Source organism: Manis pentadactyla, chromosome 6 (genome assembly GCF_030020395.1).
Source record: "Manis pentadactyla isolate mManPen7 chromosome 6, mManPen7.hap1, whole genome shotgun sequence".
Classification (NCBI taxonomy): domain Eukaryota; kingdom Metazoa; phylum Chordata; class Mammalia; order Pholidota; family Manidae; genus Manis; species Manis pentadactyla.
The window spans coordinates 31217382-31237348 of record NC_080024.1 but is presented as its reverse complement, the minus strand read 5'-3'; the positions used below and the strand labels follow the sequence as shown (position 1 = coordinate 31237348).

Sequence of the window (19967 nt, the reverse complement as noted above, 5' to 3'; positions counted from 1 at the left end):
TCACATAACACAGTTAAAGGCAAGTGCTTCCAGAAGGTCAGGGCTCAGGGGAAGCTCATGCTCAGAGGGATAATCTCGAAATGCTTTAAAATGGGCTGAAACAATTACAACATTGCTGCTATGCTAGACCAGTGTCAATCGCACCAGTGGGCCAAGGATTTTTATGTTCACAATTGGCATATTTTGCCATCACTAGAGAGCCTGTGTCATATACTTTCTATGTCAGTGATTTTATCTATTGAGACACCAAGAAAGAAGCCAAAAGAGGTAAGAAAAGAAAAGCTTGTAATTCTAAAGAGTAAATTTAAACCTCTTGAGAAATTTTCAAGAAAACATGTGTAATTTCTTTACTGCAGAGTGCTTAGGCCCTAATTCAAAGACCACTCTACCTACAGAAATAAATAAAAATATTATTGAGCTTCTTTTTTTATTGAACTCTTATTGTGTACCAGGCACTATTATCCATATATATATATATACATACATATGATATAGTGTGTATCTTAATCAGTATCAGTATATCTTAACTTGTTTAACCTTTACAGCAAGTTCATGCAATACATTCTACTACTAGCCATTTTATGCACTAGTAAGAGGCCACACCCCCACCTCTTGCCCTCAAGTCCAGGGTCCTAACCTAGAAGAACAGGGCTCTTAATCACAAGCCTACTGAGAGACTGATAAAAATGCAGAAGGCCAAGAAACTGTAAAAAGCCTAGAAAATTCAAAAAGCAGAATGTATAGTCATTTGGGAAGCAAAAGCAGATCTATTTATTTTTCTGCTTATTACCTGAATGTTTCTATAGCACTTAGTCTGTGCCAGACACTCTTCTTATTCTACAAATCTTAACTCATCTTAATCTCTTAACAACCCTAAGAGATAAGGAGTGTAATTATACCCATTTTATACACAAGGAAACTGAAGCACAGAGAGGTTTGATAACTTGCCCACGTTCCACAGCTGGTAATTTGCAGCGCTGGGGTTTAGAATGAGGCAGGCCTCCCCTGGCATCTTGCTCTTGAGCGCTGGGCTACACTGCCTGTCAGAGATCCTCCCTTATGCTACTCACTATACTACAGTAATGAGGGTTCATTCGCTCATTCAGCAATATTATTATTATTGCCGCATATTAACTTTAATATTGCTGCAAGGTGACATTAAATATGCATGACTGATGATTTCAAGGAAAGATTAAACTTATGTCTGTACATTTGGGTAAGAAATGGAGATCCCCCATACATTTTAGATGGATTCTCATTCATAACAGCTCACTTCTGTTGTTGTTTTTATTGCTCATAATATCAAATCCCAACTATTTGAAAAATTCAACCTCAGTACTTTCAGATTTACCAATGATACTTGATTTTTCCCTGTGTTTAAGATTAGAATAAAGTTATGTTGAAATGAGTCACCATATTTACTTTCTGAATATATAAGAGCACCAAGGGAGAAAGTGGTTGTACCTGAATTTATAAAAAGTATATACATGTAATTTATTTCTAGATCAAGAACTAAGGCATTGTCTGTAATTTCCTTATAGAATCCCCAGTACCCTCAAGCAAAACATATATAATATTCTGCAGAAATAAAATTCTTTGAGATTGCCTACAAGTCCTAGGAAGCCTAGAGTGGGCATTTGATGTATCTTGTGTCTGAATTGTTAACTGTGGTGTTTCCTGTGGTATTTATTGCAGCCTATTCACTCAGGCATTAACATTAGTTTTAGAAAATAAATCTAAATAAAGCAGAAAATCCAACTACTGCAGTCATCCATCATTCACCAGGATGGTTTTCTCTAAAGGATACAACCCTTTCACTTTTTTTTAAAGAAGGGATCGCTTAGCCCACAGGAATCTCTTACCCTGCTTTTAAGCTCTGCTAGTATCTGATGACATCCTTTGAAGTGCCAGTGTTTTCCAGGCTTGTCTTTCCCACTTAGAGTTATATATTGTATAGCAGAATCCCAATTAGCAGAAATCAGTGAAGAGGAAAACACAATTTTAGCTAGAGAATATTTTATTTAAGTTGTAGAATGTGAAAAAATACATGAAAACAGAGTTGCTATGTTTCATAAAAGAAAGCTGAGATTCCAGAACTGGTGGAAAATGCATGGTTGGGAGCTACAGTGGGAGTCACAGGGCAGCTGTGTTCAAAATGAGAACTACTTCCTTTACAGAAAAAAAAAAAAATTCTAAACCTAAATGTGGCATATGGCTTCTTTCCACAGCTCTGGGGTGGATTCAGCAGTGTGTTTTCCAGATCAGCACATCCACTTCAGATCTGTGACACCAGCCAGGCAGCCTGAATCAGTGAATCTGAAAGCCTCGAAGAGCATGGACCTTGGTAAGTGAGGGCGAGTGACATGCAGGCCGGTGTCTGGCCTCATCCCATCTGTCTTCCGAGATGTCCTACCTTTGCTTCTTCAGCTCCAACCTTAGGGGCAGGGTCTGCTGAGCCTGGAGGAGGGGATATGGTCATGCCAGCTTCCTGTCTCGTCTCACGCATCAAATTGCCCCTCCCTAAAGGTGAGATAAATGGCATTTTTATAAGGCAGTCCACATATGTCAGGAAAAGAGGATGATTCCTTCTGGAGGATCCAAATGCCATAAGCATTTTCAACTTAACTTGGTATCTGTACCCTCGCTTCTACCAGTGCCCTCCATGTACATACCTGTTGCAGGCCTGGGTAGATAATGTAGTTAAGTGAATCCTTTCACGGGTCCATTGCATCTCTGTGCGTGTTGGGTAGAGATGGCTGCAGTGGAGAACCTCTGTCTCTTTAAATGCCATTCCAAAGCCTGTAACCCTGGAGGGAAGAAGTGTCTGGGTGTGCCAGACTGAGAGCATCAGGGTACCCTGAGTCTGTGCCTGAGCCACCTCACAGAGGTTCTGAGCCCCACAGGGAATTTCTGGTGACTGTTAGCTGCCAGGGCAGAGCAAGGGCCCCACAAAATGTGTTCTCCAGGCCCTGGAATGTGGGACCTGTAAGACATCTCAGATGATCTCCCTTGCTGGTGCAAAATATTCCTGGCCTGGAATGTGAGACCTGTAAGACATCGCAGATGTCCTCCCTCACTGGTACAAAATATACCCGAATACTCAGAGGCCAAGCTTTTCAAATGTTTCTTTTTTTTTTTTCTAGAGGCATATTACCTATTTCATTAACAGCAAGAAGAAAATAGAATAATAAAAACAGTGTGTTCCACAAAACAATCTGATAAATAGCACTTCTCTATTACTCATAGGAGTTCCAAAAATGTTCGATCATGATAAACAAGAGAAATTGATTCTATTTACTATAAATTAACTCAATCACTGGATACATTTGCTCTCATCACCTATAGCAAGATGGATAGAAGGCCTTAACAAGGAAGCAGTTTTAAGCACTGGTTAGAAAAGAGTATTTTCTCAAGCATGAACCTTTGACAAACTAAAGGAGTAATGTGTGACAGTGACATAGGTTATTAATAATAATTTGAGAAGCAATTTATTTTTATAGTGTGCTTGAAAAACATTTCCTGCTCTATCTTCCTGGCTTCTCTATGAAGAATGTGAATGGCTAAAACCTGCTCTTAATTTTAGGGAAGAAATAGACTCCTGTTTTCCTCATTTAATTTAAAAAATGTGGACAGTAGTATGATTCTAAAAAATAAACTCTGAAAAAGAAAAAAATAGTGTCCATTTTAATTTAAAATAGAAAAATATAATGTCTGTAAAAAATCAAAAACCTAAGGCTCAAAAAAAAAAAAACCTAAGGCTCATCCAGAATTAGTATTTCTGTTTTTGTATTTTGTTTCCAAAAACTTTGTTTGTAAGAAGTTTTCTCTTTTAAATTGAGATAGGCCTTGTATAGTTAGCAGTCAGTCACCCATTGCATTTTATTGTACTTACACCATTAATGACAACAATAATAGTAACATTTCTTCAGTTTACATAATCGGGCAGAGGTCATGAGCTATTTTTTTCAAGACACAAGTGCCCAGCTAAAATCATTGGTTTAAATGCACCCTACAGCTGAAGTGGTAAAATATGTTATAAAAACATTTTTACAGTAACTGTCAAAGTTGGGTCCATTCCAGGAAGTGCCAGTTTAAAGCTAATGGTCTTGCAGTGGGCTTGAGGGTCAACATTCTAGGACAATACTCAAACCCTATCCCTAGAACACTTGAATGAGCTCAAAAAAGGGTTGATTTTCTCAGTGAATAAACTCAAATGATACCACGATGGTAAACATTTGAAAGCGTCTTTCCTCCTGAAAGTAGTTTTGTTTTTCAGTATGTAGCACTGGGCCAATGTAAGGAATTAATGTATTTGCTAAGAGTGTTGCTAACTATGCTCAGGGGAATAACCCTGGCAGCAGAGTCAAGATCTAATCTTCAAAAAGGTTAAAAAGTAAAAATGAAAAATCCTCAGGCATTTAGGTTGAATATCAAATTAGTGCTATTTGACTATTTTTGACCCAGAAAAAACAACAGCTTCATATGGTTCAAAATGAAAAAGATAAAGCCTCCTAATTATTGTGCAGATTATGTTGTTTCTTTATAATAGTTGTATAATGTTATGTTTCATGAATGAATCTTGATTTACAATTTACTTTTCCTCTTTTGATTGAATTTGGTCTTAATCGAGAGTTTGGGGTTTCTTGGTTAGTTTGCTTTAGGGTTTTTTTGGTCCATTTATATTCTTATTCTGTCGTTTGCATATTCATATCCTATGCCATAAATGTTTCCATTTTTTAATTCTTTTTCTCCTTCATGTTTAGAATATCAATATGCATGTTGCGAATGATTTCTTTCAATCTACTATTTTTCTTCTTAGTTTGATAGTGATATCCTTTGCTATAAAAAAGGTTTTAGCTTATAGTAAAACATTTCCACCTGTTCCTTTGTGACTTTCAGGTTTAAGACTTACCTCATTTATTTTCTCCTAATACTTTTCAAGGCTTTTTAAAAAACATTTAGCTGTAATATGTTTTTATCAATGGTGTATGATGTGAGAAAAATTTTTTTCCATGTTAGTAAACAAATAATTAATAATATTTATTGACTTTTACATCCTTTCCCCATTATCTTAGAATGCAGCCACATTGAATGCTAAATTCCCTTGTAGGGTTTGGTTTTGAGACATAGTCTGTTGATATATTAGTCTGCCCCATGCCAGCATCACCCTCTTTAAATTATCATGCTATTACACTATATTTTGATAATATAGGACAATCTTCCTCTGATTTTTCTTCTTTTGTAAAATTACTTTGGCTCTTCATTTGAATGTATTCTTCCACATGAACTTTAGATCAGCTCATCAAAATGAATTTAAAGATTAAATAGCAATTGTGTGTGTGTGTGTGTGTGTGTGTGTGTGTGTGTGTGTGTGTGTGTGTGTGTATGTTACGATGTTTGCTGATGGTTCCTGATAGAAATGTTTTTATCAAGTTAAATTTCCTGGTATTCCTAGCTTCTTAAGAAGATTTTTATTTGCTCATTTTGCTTAACAGGTATTGAATTTTATTGAGTAATTTTAAGGATCTATATACGATGACCCTGAGTATTTTTTTATTCTATTAATATAGCAAGTCATATTAGTAGATCCCTCAGTATTAAATCTTCAATTCATTCTGAATGATTCTAAATTATTCTCTGCACTTGAAAAAGGTAGAAATGAGTAACACATTATCTGCGTGCTCTAAAATGTGGGTATAAAACTTTGTTTATAATTTGTTTCAATATCATTAATTCCCACGTATCCATTATGGATTTGTTTTTTGGCTATTCTGCCTCAATATATTGTGGATAGTTTTGTTGGCATACATGTGGCCACATTCAAGTCAGATCAGGAATGATTAAAATGATGAATAAAAGGAAATTTATTTTTAAATAATTGGCTGTAACTATGCTTATTCAAAGGGGTTAGGGTGTCATTTTCTGGGCTTTCCAGAAAATGAATCTTTTCCTACTAATTGTAGACTTTCCTTTATTTATTTAAATTACCAGAATTACTATGTTCAGTCTGGATCCCTTTAATTTGCTCATAATTGAGCTTGTGTGGGTGTTGAGTTGGAAGTGCTCGGGAGCTGAATAACACAGCTGCCTCTTTGGCCTTTGGCATAGGGTTTTCCCCCAAAGAGCTGCCCTTCTTGGAGGTATGCCAGAGAGTGATATTCAAAAGCTTTTTGATGAAGCATAAACATTTTTAACTTCCAGGCTTGGTGTTTTATGGCCCCATAATACTATCGAAGAATTAGTCTGAATTATTCAAGGGACTGCACTTCAACATTTTAGCCCATTCCTTGACCAATGGATAGCCACATTCAAGTGTAAAATGCTATTTCCACAATTTCTTTTTTGAGATTTTTCTCTCCTCTTTCAAATTGTCATCATCCTCCCGTGTCGGAAGGCTGTCCTGTAACACAGCTGGGGGAGGACAGAGGGCATTGCAGATGGGAGATGCTGCCCAGCTGTCCTGCCTCTGGTCAAGGAGAGGAAGTGGGCTAGTGTAAAGTGATGCATGAGGCCTGCAGACAAACATTTAGGAAGTCGCCTGACAGTGAAGATTGTCAACATTCCATGTCTGAGAGTCTTTTAAAAAAGTGTATGTGTCTTGGATGATTCCCCCTAAAATCAAGATGGTAGATAAATTAGCCAATTTTCTTCCAAGATCCATAATTCAGCAATGTAGTTTCTATTAGTTCCTTGTGCTAAATTAAAGATAGAAAGTTTTTGTGCACACCCACAGTTGAAGTAAATTATTAATCACCTGATTTCTCATATCAACAAAAGTAAACATGTTGGTCATATTTTTATAACTCTTTCATACACATCAATTCCTCTCAGAGTAGTGAGGCATCAAATCAAATATATATATGGGCATGAAAAACATTAATTAACCCCATTCTACTGTTCTAATATTTTCTTTTTAAAATAATTATTATGCAGTGAGGTACTTCTGTATGCATTCTTAGTGATAAGACAAAAATCCTGGACACTGAATTCATAAAATTTTTATAAACTGAATATTCAGATAATTGTGATGCTGGTTTATCAATTAATGTACATTATATGTCATGTAACATTAATATTTATTTTAATATAGATTTTTATTTATATCTGTGTGTCTTCTTTATTCTCCATCAATAATACCTCTAAAGATGGTGACTGATTTGAGTGCTGCTATTTAAGATATAACTGAGTTATTATATTAAAAAAGAAAACCTGATTGGTAAAGGAGAATTAATGGTAACATTAAAAGAAGGTGTCTATTTACCATCTCAGATAAAGAAGAGTAAAAGGACATAGGTATATGTTCTGAGCTTTAAGAAGTTAAAAATAAGGAATTACAAAGAATATTTATTCATTCATTAAACAATGTTTATTGAAAACCTCCTGTGTATGTGGCAGGAAGTGGATTAAGCACTAAAAATTCAGTGGTAAATGAGAGAAAGTGTACTTGCCACATGAACCTAGATTTAAACTCTAACAGGAAAGGAAAATTCAAGAATTAAGGAAAGAAAGATTTCCAAAAGGAAATGATGACATATGATAACATCTCAAAGAGGAAGAAAAGGGAGCCGTATCTGAAGATACTAGTGTGGCTGCTTTAAGAAAGTACTGATAACCTTGGCTATGTAGAAAAGAGGAGAGAGAAGTAAATGGTAAGAAAAAAGAAAAGAGAAAACAGTCATCTAAAAGAATGAACACAGGAAGAGCTAAAGAGCTGCATGAAGCTTGCAGAACCTGTAAGTTGGACTCTCAAGCTATTTTTAGAGCATGAGAAAGAAAGTGTGTGAGGTGGCCCATTGTTTAGAGCACCTAACAGCTGTCAGGTGGAACATAGAGCCACCAGGTTCCTGTGTTAATTTTACCTTCGTGCAAACAGGAGAATGATGATCAAACTATGGCTGCCAGAAAATGGGAGTCAAGACAATTTATATCCCTGCACACTGAAAGGATTGGGATGATAAAACAATTGCCCCTGATCATTAGAAATTATGAAGAGGGTGCCCCACACTGGAGGGCAGGAAGCAAATTACCAGTTTTCACAATGATGAATTCCAGAAATGACTAGAGAAATTAGAGATCTCAGTGCTGATCCTCAGAGAATTGAGAAATGAAAAGAATTATTTTTTTTTAAGTGGTGGTCACCATCCAAAATATATAAAGACCTCACACACCTCAACAAACAAAAAGCAAATAATCCAATAAAAAAATGGGCACAGGATCTGAACAGACACTTCTCCAAAGAAGAAATTCAGATGGCCAACAGGCACATGAAAAGATGCTCCTCATCGCTAATCATCAGAGAAATGCAAATTAGAACCACAATGAGATATCACCTCAGACCAGTTAGGGTGGCCACCACCCAAAAGACAAACAACAAATGTCGGCGATGTGGAGAAAGGAGAACCCTCCTACACTGCTGGTGGGAATGTAGATTAGTTCAACCATTGTGGAAAACAGTATGGTGGTTCCTCATAAACCTCAAAATAGAAATACCATTTGACCCAGGAATTCCCCTCCTAGGAATTTACCCTAAGAATGCAGCAGCCCAGTTTGAAAAAGACATATGCACCCCTATGTTTATCGCAGCACTATTTACAATAGCCAAGAAATGGAAGCAACCTAAGTGTCCATCAGTAGATGAATGGATAAAGAAGACATGGTACATATACACAATGGAATATTATTCAGCCATAAGAAGAAAACAAATCCTACCATTTGCAACAACATGGATGGAGCTAGAGGGTATTATGCTCAGTGAAATAAGCCAGGCAGAAAAAGACAAGTATCAAACGATTTCACTCATCTGTAAGAACAAAGAAAAAACTGAAGAAACAAAACAGCAGCAGACTCACAGTACCCAAGAATGGACTAACAGTTACCAAAGGGAAAGGGACTGGGGAGGATGGGTGAGAAGGGAGGGATAAGGGGGAAAAAGGGGCATTACGACTAGCAGACAATGTGGGGTGGGGGGGCACGGGGAGGGCTGTACAACACAGAGAAGACAAGTAGTGACTCTATAGCATCTTAACTATGCTGATGGACAGTGACTGTACTGGGGTATGTGGTGGGGACTTGATGACCTGGAGGGTCTAGTAACCATAATGTTGCTCATGTAATTGTAGATTAATGATACCAAAATAAGAAAAAATTAACCACCTTTAAGTCGAAGATATATAAACAAACAAACAAACAAAAATAGTGGTCACCAGCAAGCTTCATGGAGTTCTCTGAAACAATGATCTCTCCTTTCCTTTTTGATGGGATTTCTAGACTGATAAATCAGGGAAATTTTATAAATAGAGTTTACATTGATCTTTATAAAGGCATTTCAATTTCTTTTTTGATTGAGACTTAGAGGCCAAATTATACACTAAGGTACATAGTAAGGTTGGTAGTAACATTAGCGTGTCCTTTCCCAAAATGTGCTAATTAAGGCTTATTGTCACTCTGCAAGGAATTAAAAAGCATATACTATACTTATAAGTTGGCCCTTATAAGTACTTGTACTTATGCATGTACTATACTATACTCTGAACTTGGCCCTTCTCATTATATTCTAATAAAACTCAGCAGAATTTGATGAACAATAGATATGTGTAACTTGGAGAAAGGCATGAAAAGCATTCTTTCCAAATGTTCTGTAGATGGTGTCTCAGAGAATTGGGTAATGTTAGGTTGGCAGAACTGGCATTCATATGATTTATCCACAATTGAAAAAGATAGAATTTAGCAAAGAATGATATAGTCATCTCAGGCAGTTATCCTAGGTGAAAAAGACAAAGTCACCACTCTTACGGTACTGTCATTCTTATTGGATAAATAGATGATCAAGTTGTAAATAAGTACATAAAGAATACCATTTCAGATAGAAATGTCTTTTCTGAAGCAAACTCAGGTAGAGGGGAAGGCTGGGGAGAGGCAAGGCTGTTTTAGATAGGGTGGTGAAAAGATAATGGCAGTGTCTTATAATCAGGGTGAAAGAAGTCAGTTGTACAAGTGTAGAATTTAAGAGACCTGGTGTAATAACAGTTATTGAGGACATCCCTGGTTTTCAGCTGCTTGCCTGACATAGCCAGACCCAAAGCCTCTTCTGTGACCAGGTCGAGGAAGGCATCAGTTCCACTGTACCCCGGCCTGGTCATAACACATCTATAGCGCTGTGTTAGTTCCTGGTATAATATTGTAATAGAAACCAAAACAGTGTAGAAGGCATCCGGATACTGGTAAGAGGCCTTTAAAATATGCCCGATGAAAAACAGTTGAAAGAAATAAAGATACAGTGCCTGAAGGAGAGATGACTTGAGAAGCATAGGAGAGCTCTCCTTAGATATTTTCAGCTAACATTGAAAAACTCAACTCTTGTCTAAAATAGAATCTGCACTCTGAATGTATCAGGCTCTGATAGCCATATCAGAAGATATATCAAGTTTATAAGCTTTGAAGTCTAGGAAGATAATAATGATGGAAAACCAAATTCTGGTTTGTGGCATATTTGGTATGCAAGAGAAAATAGAAATATAAATTAAAACAGTTCATGAAAACTGAGAAGAGAAGGAAAATTCACCAGAACTATGGAAAAGGGACCATCATTTATTTTCAGTATTCATTAAAGGATACAGGTTCTTTTCATTTTTTCTTAGTGTATCTTAGTATGTTTACATAGTTAATATAACCATGTGGCTTATAACTGAAGTGGGGTGACTAGATGACAAATTAAGTGAGTTTGGACAAATTACATATCAGAACTCAGGCTGAATTCTATTGAGAAAAGCGCAACCAGTAAGGAAAATAGAATATCTGACTACACTCAGTTTACAGCATCACCATCCAAATCAGGCCTCTGCGAAAACATTAAGAAAGCCAACATTTGGGTTAACTAAAACTTAGTATATAATTAAGTTTTAGGTGACTGCTACATTTAAGAAAAAAAATGACTTACAGACTAGTATTATTGATGTTAACTGAATTATAGAGACATAGATCACTTTTCTATGTCTGTAGTATAACTAGATCATTATATTGCATATAGCAAAATAATGCAGATTCCATTTAAAATCAATTAGAATAACTATTTCAGTTGGGTGCAAAGGCATAAAAATGCTTTTATATGTAAAGGACATGCTTCTCTCTTCTTAAAAGCCCATATGTATTCTTTCCCTTTATTTTTGTATATTCCCTAAGAAATACATTTTCAAGAAATGTACTCTTAAGAATAGGATTTTGTCTTATTTTTTGTGTTTTTCTTACTATTTGTCTTTGCTAAAAGACTTCGAGTTTGTGTTCATTATTTGGAAAACAGTGTTTTTGTGTAGAAATTGTGCTTTTATGCTACTTTATATGGTTTAGACTTGTCTGAAAGTTGCAGCACCTTCCAGCCCACCACTCGCACACTTTCTCCAATGAATAAGTGTTAAGTCCCTGAAACACAGATGCTCTCCTTTACCAATTTTTGAATGAATGACTAAGGGGGACAGCTCTCTCCTGTGCCCCCATCTGGAGAAAACAATCTTTGAAGTAAGGATTGCCTCTCTTTCATGAAAAACACTTAACTTGATGCCTAGAGCATAAACATAAACATAACGATTCATTGTCGTTATTAATAAAGTAGCCATCTTGGAAAGGGTGACAGTAGTACTAGTATTAGAAGTGAATCTCCATATCTCCTACACATTTTTCTTATAATTGGGGATTGACTTGAATTGTCAATGTCAGTAAATTCTCCTCAAGTATATATTGTGAAATACTGGGAAAACTGTTACCTATGGATTTCATATGTAGATCCTTCATTCAATCGTGGAGTCACAAATGGTCTCAGATGTAACCATGTAGTTTTCTACAACTATATTGTCTTAAGCTGGGGCATTGCTTGGGGGAAAATGTAGATATTTTAAAAATTCAGTGTCTGTAAGGGAAATCCAAAATTCTATTTTCCCACAAAAAATATAAACAAAATTATAAAGTTTGGAAATGTTTATAATTGAACCTTAAGCAATATGTAATGCTGGTCACAAACTCATGCAAACCTTTATTAAATAATAGCTTCTGTATATATAGAGCATTATTTGTGCTCTGATGGGAAATCTTGATTAATGGAGAAACTGCCTTATATTTTAGAACTGAGATATTCTGGGCTCCTCGTAAAACTTGGATTAGTAGCTGAAGTGCTTTCTACTTTATATTTTGTACCTCAATTGAGGCCCCACATCTCAGATACTAAGCATTTTAAATAAAGCCAAATATGAACATTTTCTTCCTCACTTGTCTTTGTTTTCTAAACCATTGTTCATATTTAAATGAAATTCTGTGTTCCTTTTTAAAGAACTTTTATATTAATCTAAAAATATCTTCATAAAAATGTGAAATTAAGGAAGCTATTCAAAGGGTAGAACAAAATACTTAAATTACCCTTACAAATATGAACCAAATCCATTTCAGTTCTTTCAAAGTGAAAGTTTCATGAGCTGAAAATATTATATAAAATATGTAATATAATAAATGTGTGTTAGTAGAAGTTTGGCAGTTTCATAATTATCTCTTCTGAATGGTATACTGAATGATAAATATTTGTTATTGGCAATACTTTATGTGAAAATTAAAACTGTAGGGAAGTACTACTATCTCATTTTTAGGTACAGTAGTTGCAGTTTCTTTAAAAAGCAAAACATCTTTAGTCTTGAGTATATTTTTTTCTCATATACATATTCATATTTTTATATTCTAATCTTTCTCAAAAGTGATTGTGCTAAACATATGCTTTTACAGTTGTGTCCTTTAAGGGCAATCTAGATTAAGTATTATTCTCTATGCCTTTGCTTCTATAATATTATCTTTTAATTGCAGTTTGCTCTTGAATAAATGTAGCCTGATTTATTTGCCTAATATTATATTATTTGGCCATAAGAGTTGCTTCTAATTTTTTGCTCTTAGAAATAGCAATGCATTGAGCCTGCTAGGGCATAAACTTTTGTAAGCAATCATGATTATTCCATCATTATAAATTTATATTATACAAATTTATAATGGCCAAATGTTGTATTAAAAATTTAAGGCTTTTGGTGTATATGACCAGTTGCCCTCCAAAGAGGCAATTTTTCTCTTATCCATATGGAAGTGTCTGAGCACCATCCTTTTTTTTTTCATTTTCACCAATTTTATAGGCTTAAAGGGGTTTTTCAGTTCTACTTTTAAAATTATTTCTGTGGCTAAACATTTTTCATGTATTTGTTGACTGTGTATTTTCTATTGTGAATCATCTGAGTTTCCTCTGTAAGGCTGAAAATTTCTAGATACCATTTTCTGGAAGTAAAATGTTACTCTACATTAAAGGACAAGTCTCAACTCTTGCTCATGGGGGAAAATAGGTATTTTGCTTTTATTTTCCTAAAGCTAAGTATGTACCTGCTCCAAAGTACATATTAATTAATATATCTGAGACTTTCATTAAATGGTTAGAAAAATGTCTAGCTAAACATGAATCAGAAGCAGAGATAGAACTCAGACTGATTTATTATAAAAACTGCTTAATCTGGATAAGTCAATATTTTTAAAAATTATTTTTAGCTCTTCTTTGGAACATCAAAACTATGATTTATAAACAGTGGCTCTGGCTGCTTTAGAGCATATTAATAAAAGGCTGGTGTCAACAGAAACACCTACTCTGTTTTTATAAGACTTAAAAATTATCCAACATTTGGAAATATAATTTCAGCCCCATGTAAAATTCACCCATCTATTCTTTCCTTTCTTCCTTCCTTCCTTCAACAAATATTAAGTTCCTCCTTTCTGTCAGGTACTGTTCTAAGTAATTGAGACACATCCGTGACAACAGACAACAGTGTCTTATTTCTATAGGTTACCTTTAGTGGAAATGGTCTCATGAACAAAGTTTGAGTGATTAGGATGGAAATGGTGATAATAAGTGGATAAAGACACAAGAAAGAATATTCAGTATAACAAACATAAACTTCTACAAATGGTGGAGAAAAGAAACATGACTAGAAATGCTAATGTTTCAATACCCACTTGGTTTCTAGTGTTCATAAGAAAGGTTACTAGGAACTCTATCCAATGAAGGTAGTAAAATTAAAGTGGAAATTAAAATAGAGATCTAATTGGAAATTGACTAATCAAGAGTGATGGTTTCAAGTGAGCTGGGAATAGCTGATCTAGCCTCTGTTGATCCAGGAACCAAGCGGTACAATCCCCAAGCGCTTCAGGACTGTCTCGACAGAATCACAAGAGCCTGCAAAGTTTCAGCTGAAATTCCTTTAAAGTAAAACAAGGGTATACCAAGGAATTGGACAAAAGTTAGCCCATTTTCTAAATTTGGAAAAAAATATTGGCGTACCTAAATTGACTGAAAAATGAGTTACATCAGAGATTTCCTTTGCCCAGCTTTGACAAATTAGTAAATGCCAGATAAATATTCAGTGCTTTCTCTGTATTAAGACAGGCTAGAGGAAAATCACAAATAGCCAAGTCTTCCAGCTATAGGTCTTAGGAAACCAAATCAAAGATTTAAAAGTATGTTCATTAATTCAAGAATAGATATTGAAATTTAATATATTGAATGTCTTAGCAGTGACTTGAATGGCCAAATAAGTTTAGAAAATGCTGCATCAAAGTTAAAACAGGTTTCTTAACTGTAAAATTGTTCACAGTCTTTAATGTGTCTTATGTTCAATTGCCATGCCTTTAAGAGTTCCCGTGAGTCTTCAAGAGATAATGTATGCAGCTTTTCTCAAACTCATTTGATCCCAGAAACCTTGAGTACAGACCATCTCATAGGACTAGTGCTTTAAGGAGTGTCCTTGGCAAACAGACGCATTTGGGCAGTTTAAAGGTGATGTGCACTAGACAGAGTAGGGTGAGGAGAGGCTCGCCAACAAGCCGGGGCACGTGGTGGAGCAATGCTGTGAAGCAGAATGCAACATGAGAAAGAATCCCCAGGATAGAGAAGTGTCCACAGCCACTAAACAAGTAGGAATTAACTGCAGAGCAGCACGAAAGAACAAGGCCGTAACTAAGCATGAATTAACCTATGGTGACAGAATGTGGCTGACTGCATGTAATGTGCCTCAGAAAGAATAGCGCATGTATTGCAAAATAATACATTATGGAATAGTCAGTGACTAGAAACCACTGGCTTTCCTTTACACATGATAACAAAATCAAATTCCTCAGTCCTGATATTCAAGGCAGTGATGGGGACTGTTATTCTAGAATATAATAAAGAAAAAGAGGGAGAGCATTAGTAGTAACTGTAGAAGTAGTAATAGAAAATAATGTTCTTTGAGCACTTGCTGTATGCCAGGCATGGTTTTTTGCACAGCAATTCTATTGCCATTTAGCAGATGATGTATACAGGGTTTAAAGAGATTGACTTTTGTAAGGTGTCATAGTAAATAGTGGAGCCAGGATTTGAATTCAGGTACATGCAACTTTGATGCCTGGGCTCCAAACCTGTATGCTCTCATTGCAAGTGTAGGCTTATTAACTTCTCAGTCTTAATTCTAAAAATGGAAGACCCATCCACCCCTTCTCTCCTACTTAAATTCTATCTTTCATTCAGGACACACTCAAGTCTTGCTGCTCCAGGGGGCTGTCATTTTTTCCAGCTCTTTCTCTAAATTTCTAAAGCAATTACCATTGGTATCACAAATTTTAGCAGAGGATTGCATACTCCTCTACCCACTGAGTGTGAATTTTTTCCCACTCCAATCAGATTACAAGCCCCTACACTGTTATACCTTATACATACCATACACATTCTTCATGGCTTAGAATGTGGAGATACTAAGTAAATCCAAGATGCATGGCGGGAATGGAGAGTGTTAGAGTAAACTGGCTGCTGTCTCAGAAACCCACTGATCTCCTTGATTAATTTGGCTGATCTTATTAAATAGGTTTCCCTTTTGTACGTCAAAAGATTGAATGAATAGATGAATAAAAGTGCAAACAAGTAATTAAGGGATAAATGAATAAAAGTGCAAATAAGTGTTTGGTTTGGACAACCAAATAGAATAGGGATAAAGATGTTTAAGGAGGGTGCTGAATGTAACACTCCACACTCACATTCACTTACCCAAACTAGATTTGTTCATTTTGAACATGTTTGGAGAAGGTTCAAAAAATGAACAGATTTAAGGAAAGAGTCAAATGCAGGAAATATAGAAGGCCAAGGCTTTAATTTCACTATGTAGAAAAGAGTGAAAGCAGTATTTTAAAACTTGAAGACAAGGGCTCTGTGTTTTATTTCCTAATTGGAGGAATCCATGAATAAATTAGGCAATCACTTGACATAATTGTTTAGATCATGTGAATTCACTTTCACTGCCAGAGAGGGTTAATTAGATCAGATTGTTGTGGCCCTTCCTGGTCTTCTATCACTGACATTCCTTTTCCCTTTGTATTCCTCTGTATCTTCCTTTTGCTGTTGTTTTCTATCTTGAGTTATATATTTTTATAATATTATTTAATTTAAATTTATGACAAGTTTTCCCTTTTGTTCACAGAATTTAAAAAATTTGAAGATAAGTATTGTAACAAAAATATCTGTTCCTTATTTATGAATTCCATTTTCGTTTTCCATAAATTCTTCTGCAGAACAGTGTCATCTATGCATAAACCTAGTGCCATGGGAATTATATTCAAAACATGTTTGAAATGCTTGCTTTTACCTGCAGCAACATGAAATTGAATTACGTTATTATAGAGCTATTTCTTTGCATGTGAGTTGTGGCAAATATTGTGTAAGCTGAATAGTTAGAGATTTTGCTTACCTTGGGTCACATAGTATTAGTTGTCATGACAAATATCCCAAAGTAAGACCAAAAAAATCCTGAATCAAATAACATGATTGACTGAAAAACATTAAACATACTTTACATGGCCTAAAAACCTGGTACAGGCTCACCTATTACAGCATGATAATTTATGTACATTTTTATCCACAAAGCAGTTTTTCTATTTAGGTTTAATCAAATAATTATACAAGTATGATCTACTATAGCCTCATAGCTAAGACAACCGAGGAAATTTCAAAGACCCTATATCATGCAACCTGATCTGTACAATGTCCAACATAGCTCTTGATATTGATAGATATTTAAGTTAACTCTTAAGTGGGCTACATTAGCTAACCCCTTAGATATATAAATCTGTATCTCCTTAAAAAATAGTTCATACTTAAAGGGCTTATCCATGAGCAAGCCATAATTTAGACTTGTTATATTAAAAATGTGGTCACAAGGTATTAAGATCAAAAATTTCTGAAGATATAACTCAGTCTAATCCACCCTACTAGAAAAAAAAAAACTGATGGTAGGCTTCATCACTAATGGATGGGGAATATTATACCTGTAAAATAAGGTGATAGTCTTAAACAGGGGTCCCATATTTTATTTCCATATGCTTTTCTAAGCATGTTTGAAAGGTTCCTTGTGAAAATAAAATACTAGTTTATGAGAGAAGTACTCAAAGTTTGAGTGAAAAGAGAAAAAAATTTTTTCAAAGAAAAGATATTTACTGTGGATAATATATGTAAAACCTAAGAAATGATCCTAAGAATTCACTTTGGATTATATTGTTCCTTTTTTAATCCAGCAGTGTTCTAAAATGTTAATTAGTTAGAAACTCCAACATTCTTAAAATAGGATTAAGAGACACTGCTTTAATTATTGTTCCCTATTATCCATACATTCTTTGTTGTTCAAAAGAATGAAGGAATAATTATAAAATACATGACAGAGAATCAACATCATTAATATGTGAACAGCTCTTATTATTAGAAAATAAATATTTCAGTACAAAATTGGAAAAATATATTATCAGACAATTCACAAAAAAGAAATTCAGTTGGCCAATATACCTGAAATATATTCAACCTCAAAAGTAATTAAGAAAATTGAGGTATTATATCAACATATGCTGAAATATAAATATCCCATTAATATAATACATGCTCACTGGGTATTTAATTAAATTGATGCTGCTTTATTATAAGGCAATGTGATAATTGTGTAAGACACATAAGGAAGTTTATCACTATTTTTATCTTTTATCCAGTAATCCCATTTTGAAGAATTTTCCTACTAAAAAAAATTTTTTAATTTGACCAAGATTTAAACTTAAGGGTTTTCCACTATAGTGAATTTAATTTTCAACTATTAAAACGGTAAATTACAGCCTATTAATCTAATAGATATAATAGATTTATGCAACCAATAAAAATTTTCAGAGTATTTAATAACATGAAAACCACTAATGATAAAATATTAGTTGAAGAAAACAGTATACAATCATAGTTATGTCTATATGTATAGATTGTGTGTGTGTGTGTGTGTGTGTGTGTATACATATACACTTGACCCTTGAACAACATGGGAGTTAGAGGTGCTGATCCCATGCAGCCAGAAATCCATGTATAACTTTTGGCTCCACATAAACTTAACAACTAATAGCCCACTGTTAATTTTATGATAGCAATGATAAAATAGGCTGGTGCCTATGTATACTTTTGCATTCATAACTTTTTCTCAACTTTTTCAATATTTCTAGGCTACATAGTACATCTGTGAGTTTATTCAGACTGTTGCAAATCCAAAATATTTTCCAATGTATTATTGAAAGAAATTTGCATATAAGTAGATCCACACAATTGAAACCTGTGTTGTTCAAGGGTCTACCTTATAAACAATGAAAGGAAATTCAACAGAATGCTAATAGTTTTCCTCTTAGTGGGAGTTACAAGGATAAATTCTATTTTAGTATTTATATATTCCTGCATATTTCCCATCTTCTATGTATTATATTTATATATTACAAATATGTTACATTTACAGCTAGAATAAAATCAATTAGCAGCTATAAAATAACTTTAAAATAGAATCCTGTCCATGACAGAAAGAAATGGGGATATTTATGAAAAAGATGAAAGAGAGGCAGGGTGTATTGGCTGATTTTATATCATTAATGACTATCACCTGGAGGAGACAATAAGAATATTTATGAACAGAATGATGTGTTTGTTAATAGATTACAGGTTGGCAATGAAAGTAACTCATCATTTAATATGGTATTAAACAGGATGATATTCCACTGCAATTCTCAGAGAACTCTACCAAGAATTGTGTAATAAACAGGAGTTTGTCATACGTGGCATAAAGTCCAAAAAGGGCCAGTTCAGTGGCTTGATGAAGCTATCAGACACCTCCTATCCTTTTCCTTTTCCCTTCTGTCATTCTTGACTTTCTGGCTTTTCTCCTCATAATTGTTATTTCAGTGTCCCGATGGCTGCCGTATCTTTAGCAATCATATCCACATTCCAGGCACAAAAAAATAAGGCTAGTGGTAGAGACGCAGAAGTTAAAAGGATGTGCCACCATTCCTCCCTTTATATCAGGAAATCAGTATTGTCTAAGAAGCGCTGCTCAGCAAATTTCCACTTTTACCTCCTTGGTCAGGGGAGCAGGGTTGCTGGGGACACTGGGTCAGCCCTTCTACATTGTCTGCCATCACTGTCCTGTATGGTGGTGAGTTCTGGTCACTGCTGGTGCACAAAAATTCAGACAGCCTCATGCAAACTGGGCAAAAATTCTGAGTTCCTTTTAATCTTAGTCTTTGGAGGCTATTATTCCAATTCTATCCTGATAGGATTATAGAATCAATAGAAAAGTGGTTAAGAGACCAATGACCCAATTCCCTATCCAAGGTCAGAGTCAAGCTTCACCAGTTCTGTTCAGGCTGGAGCAGAGGATAAAGCTGATCTCATTGCTTGAGACAATGGTGGTGCCATTTTCTAACCAGAGAATCAGGTGAAGGGACAACATGTAGGAAGAAGATACCCAGGTACAACAACTACAACTAATTGTTAGTTCTTGTCTTAATGACCCTAACACGGTGGTTTTAATTTTATATTTTCATGTCCTAAATTTTTGAAACAGGTCCTCTTGCTAAAGCAGACAAAGATT

At 35.0% G+C, this 19967-nt stretch overlaps 1 protein-coding gene across 6 annotated transcripts in view; it reads left to right on the top strand.

Annotated features, from left to right (window-relative positions):
• Nucleotides 1-19967, top strand: part of PARD3B (par-3 family cell polarity regulator beta) — a 985497-nt gene that overhangs the window by 614389 nt on the left and 351141 nt on the right. For all 6 annotated transcript variants that reach the window (XM_057503666.1, XM_036928150.2, XM_057503667.1 and 3 more), the window contains one exon: nucleotides 2229-2344. In XM_057503666.1, coding sequence (XP_057359649.1) covers nucleotides 2229-2344 — 116 coding nt within the window. The remainder of the gene's footprint in view (nucleotides 1-2228; nucleotides 2345-19967) is intronic.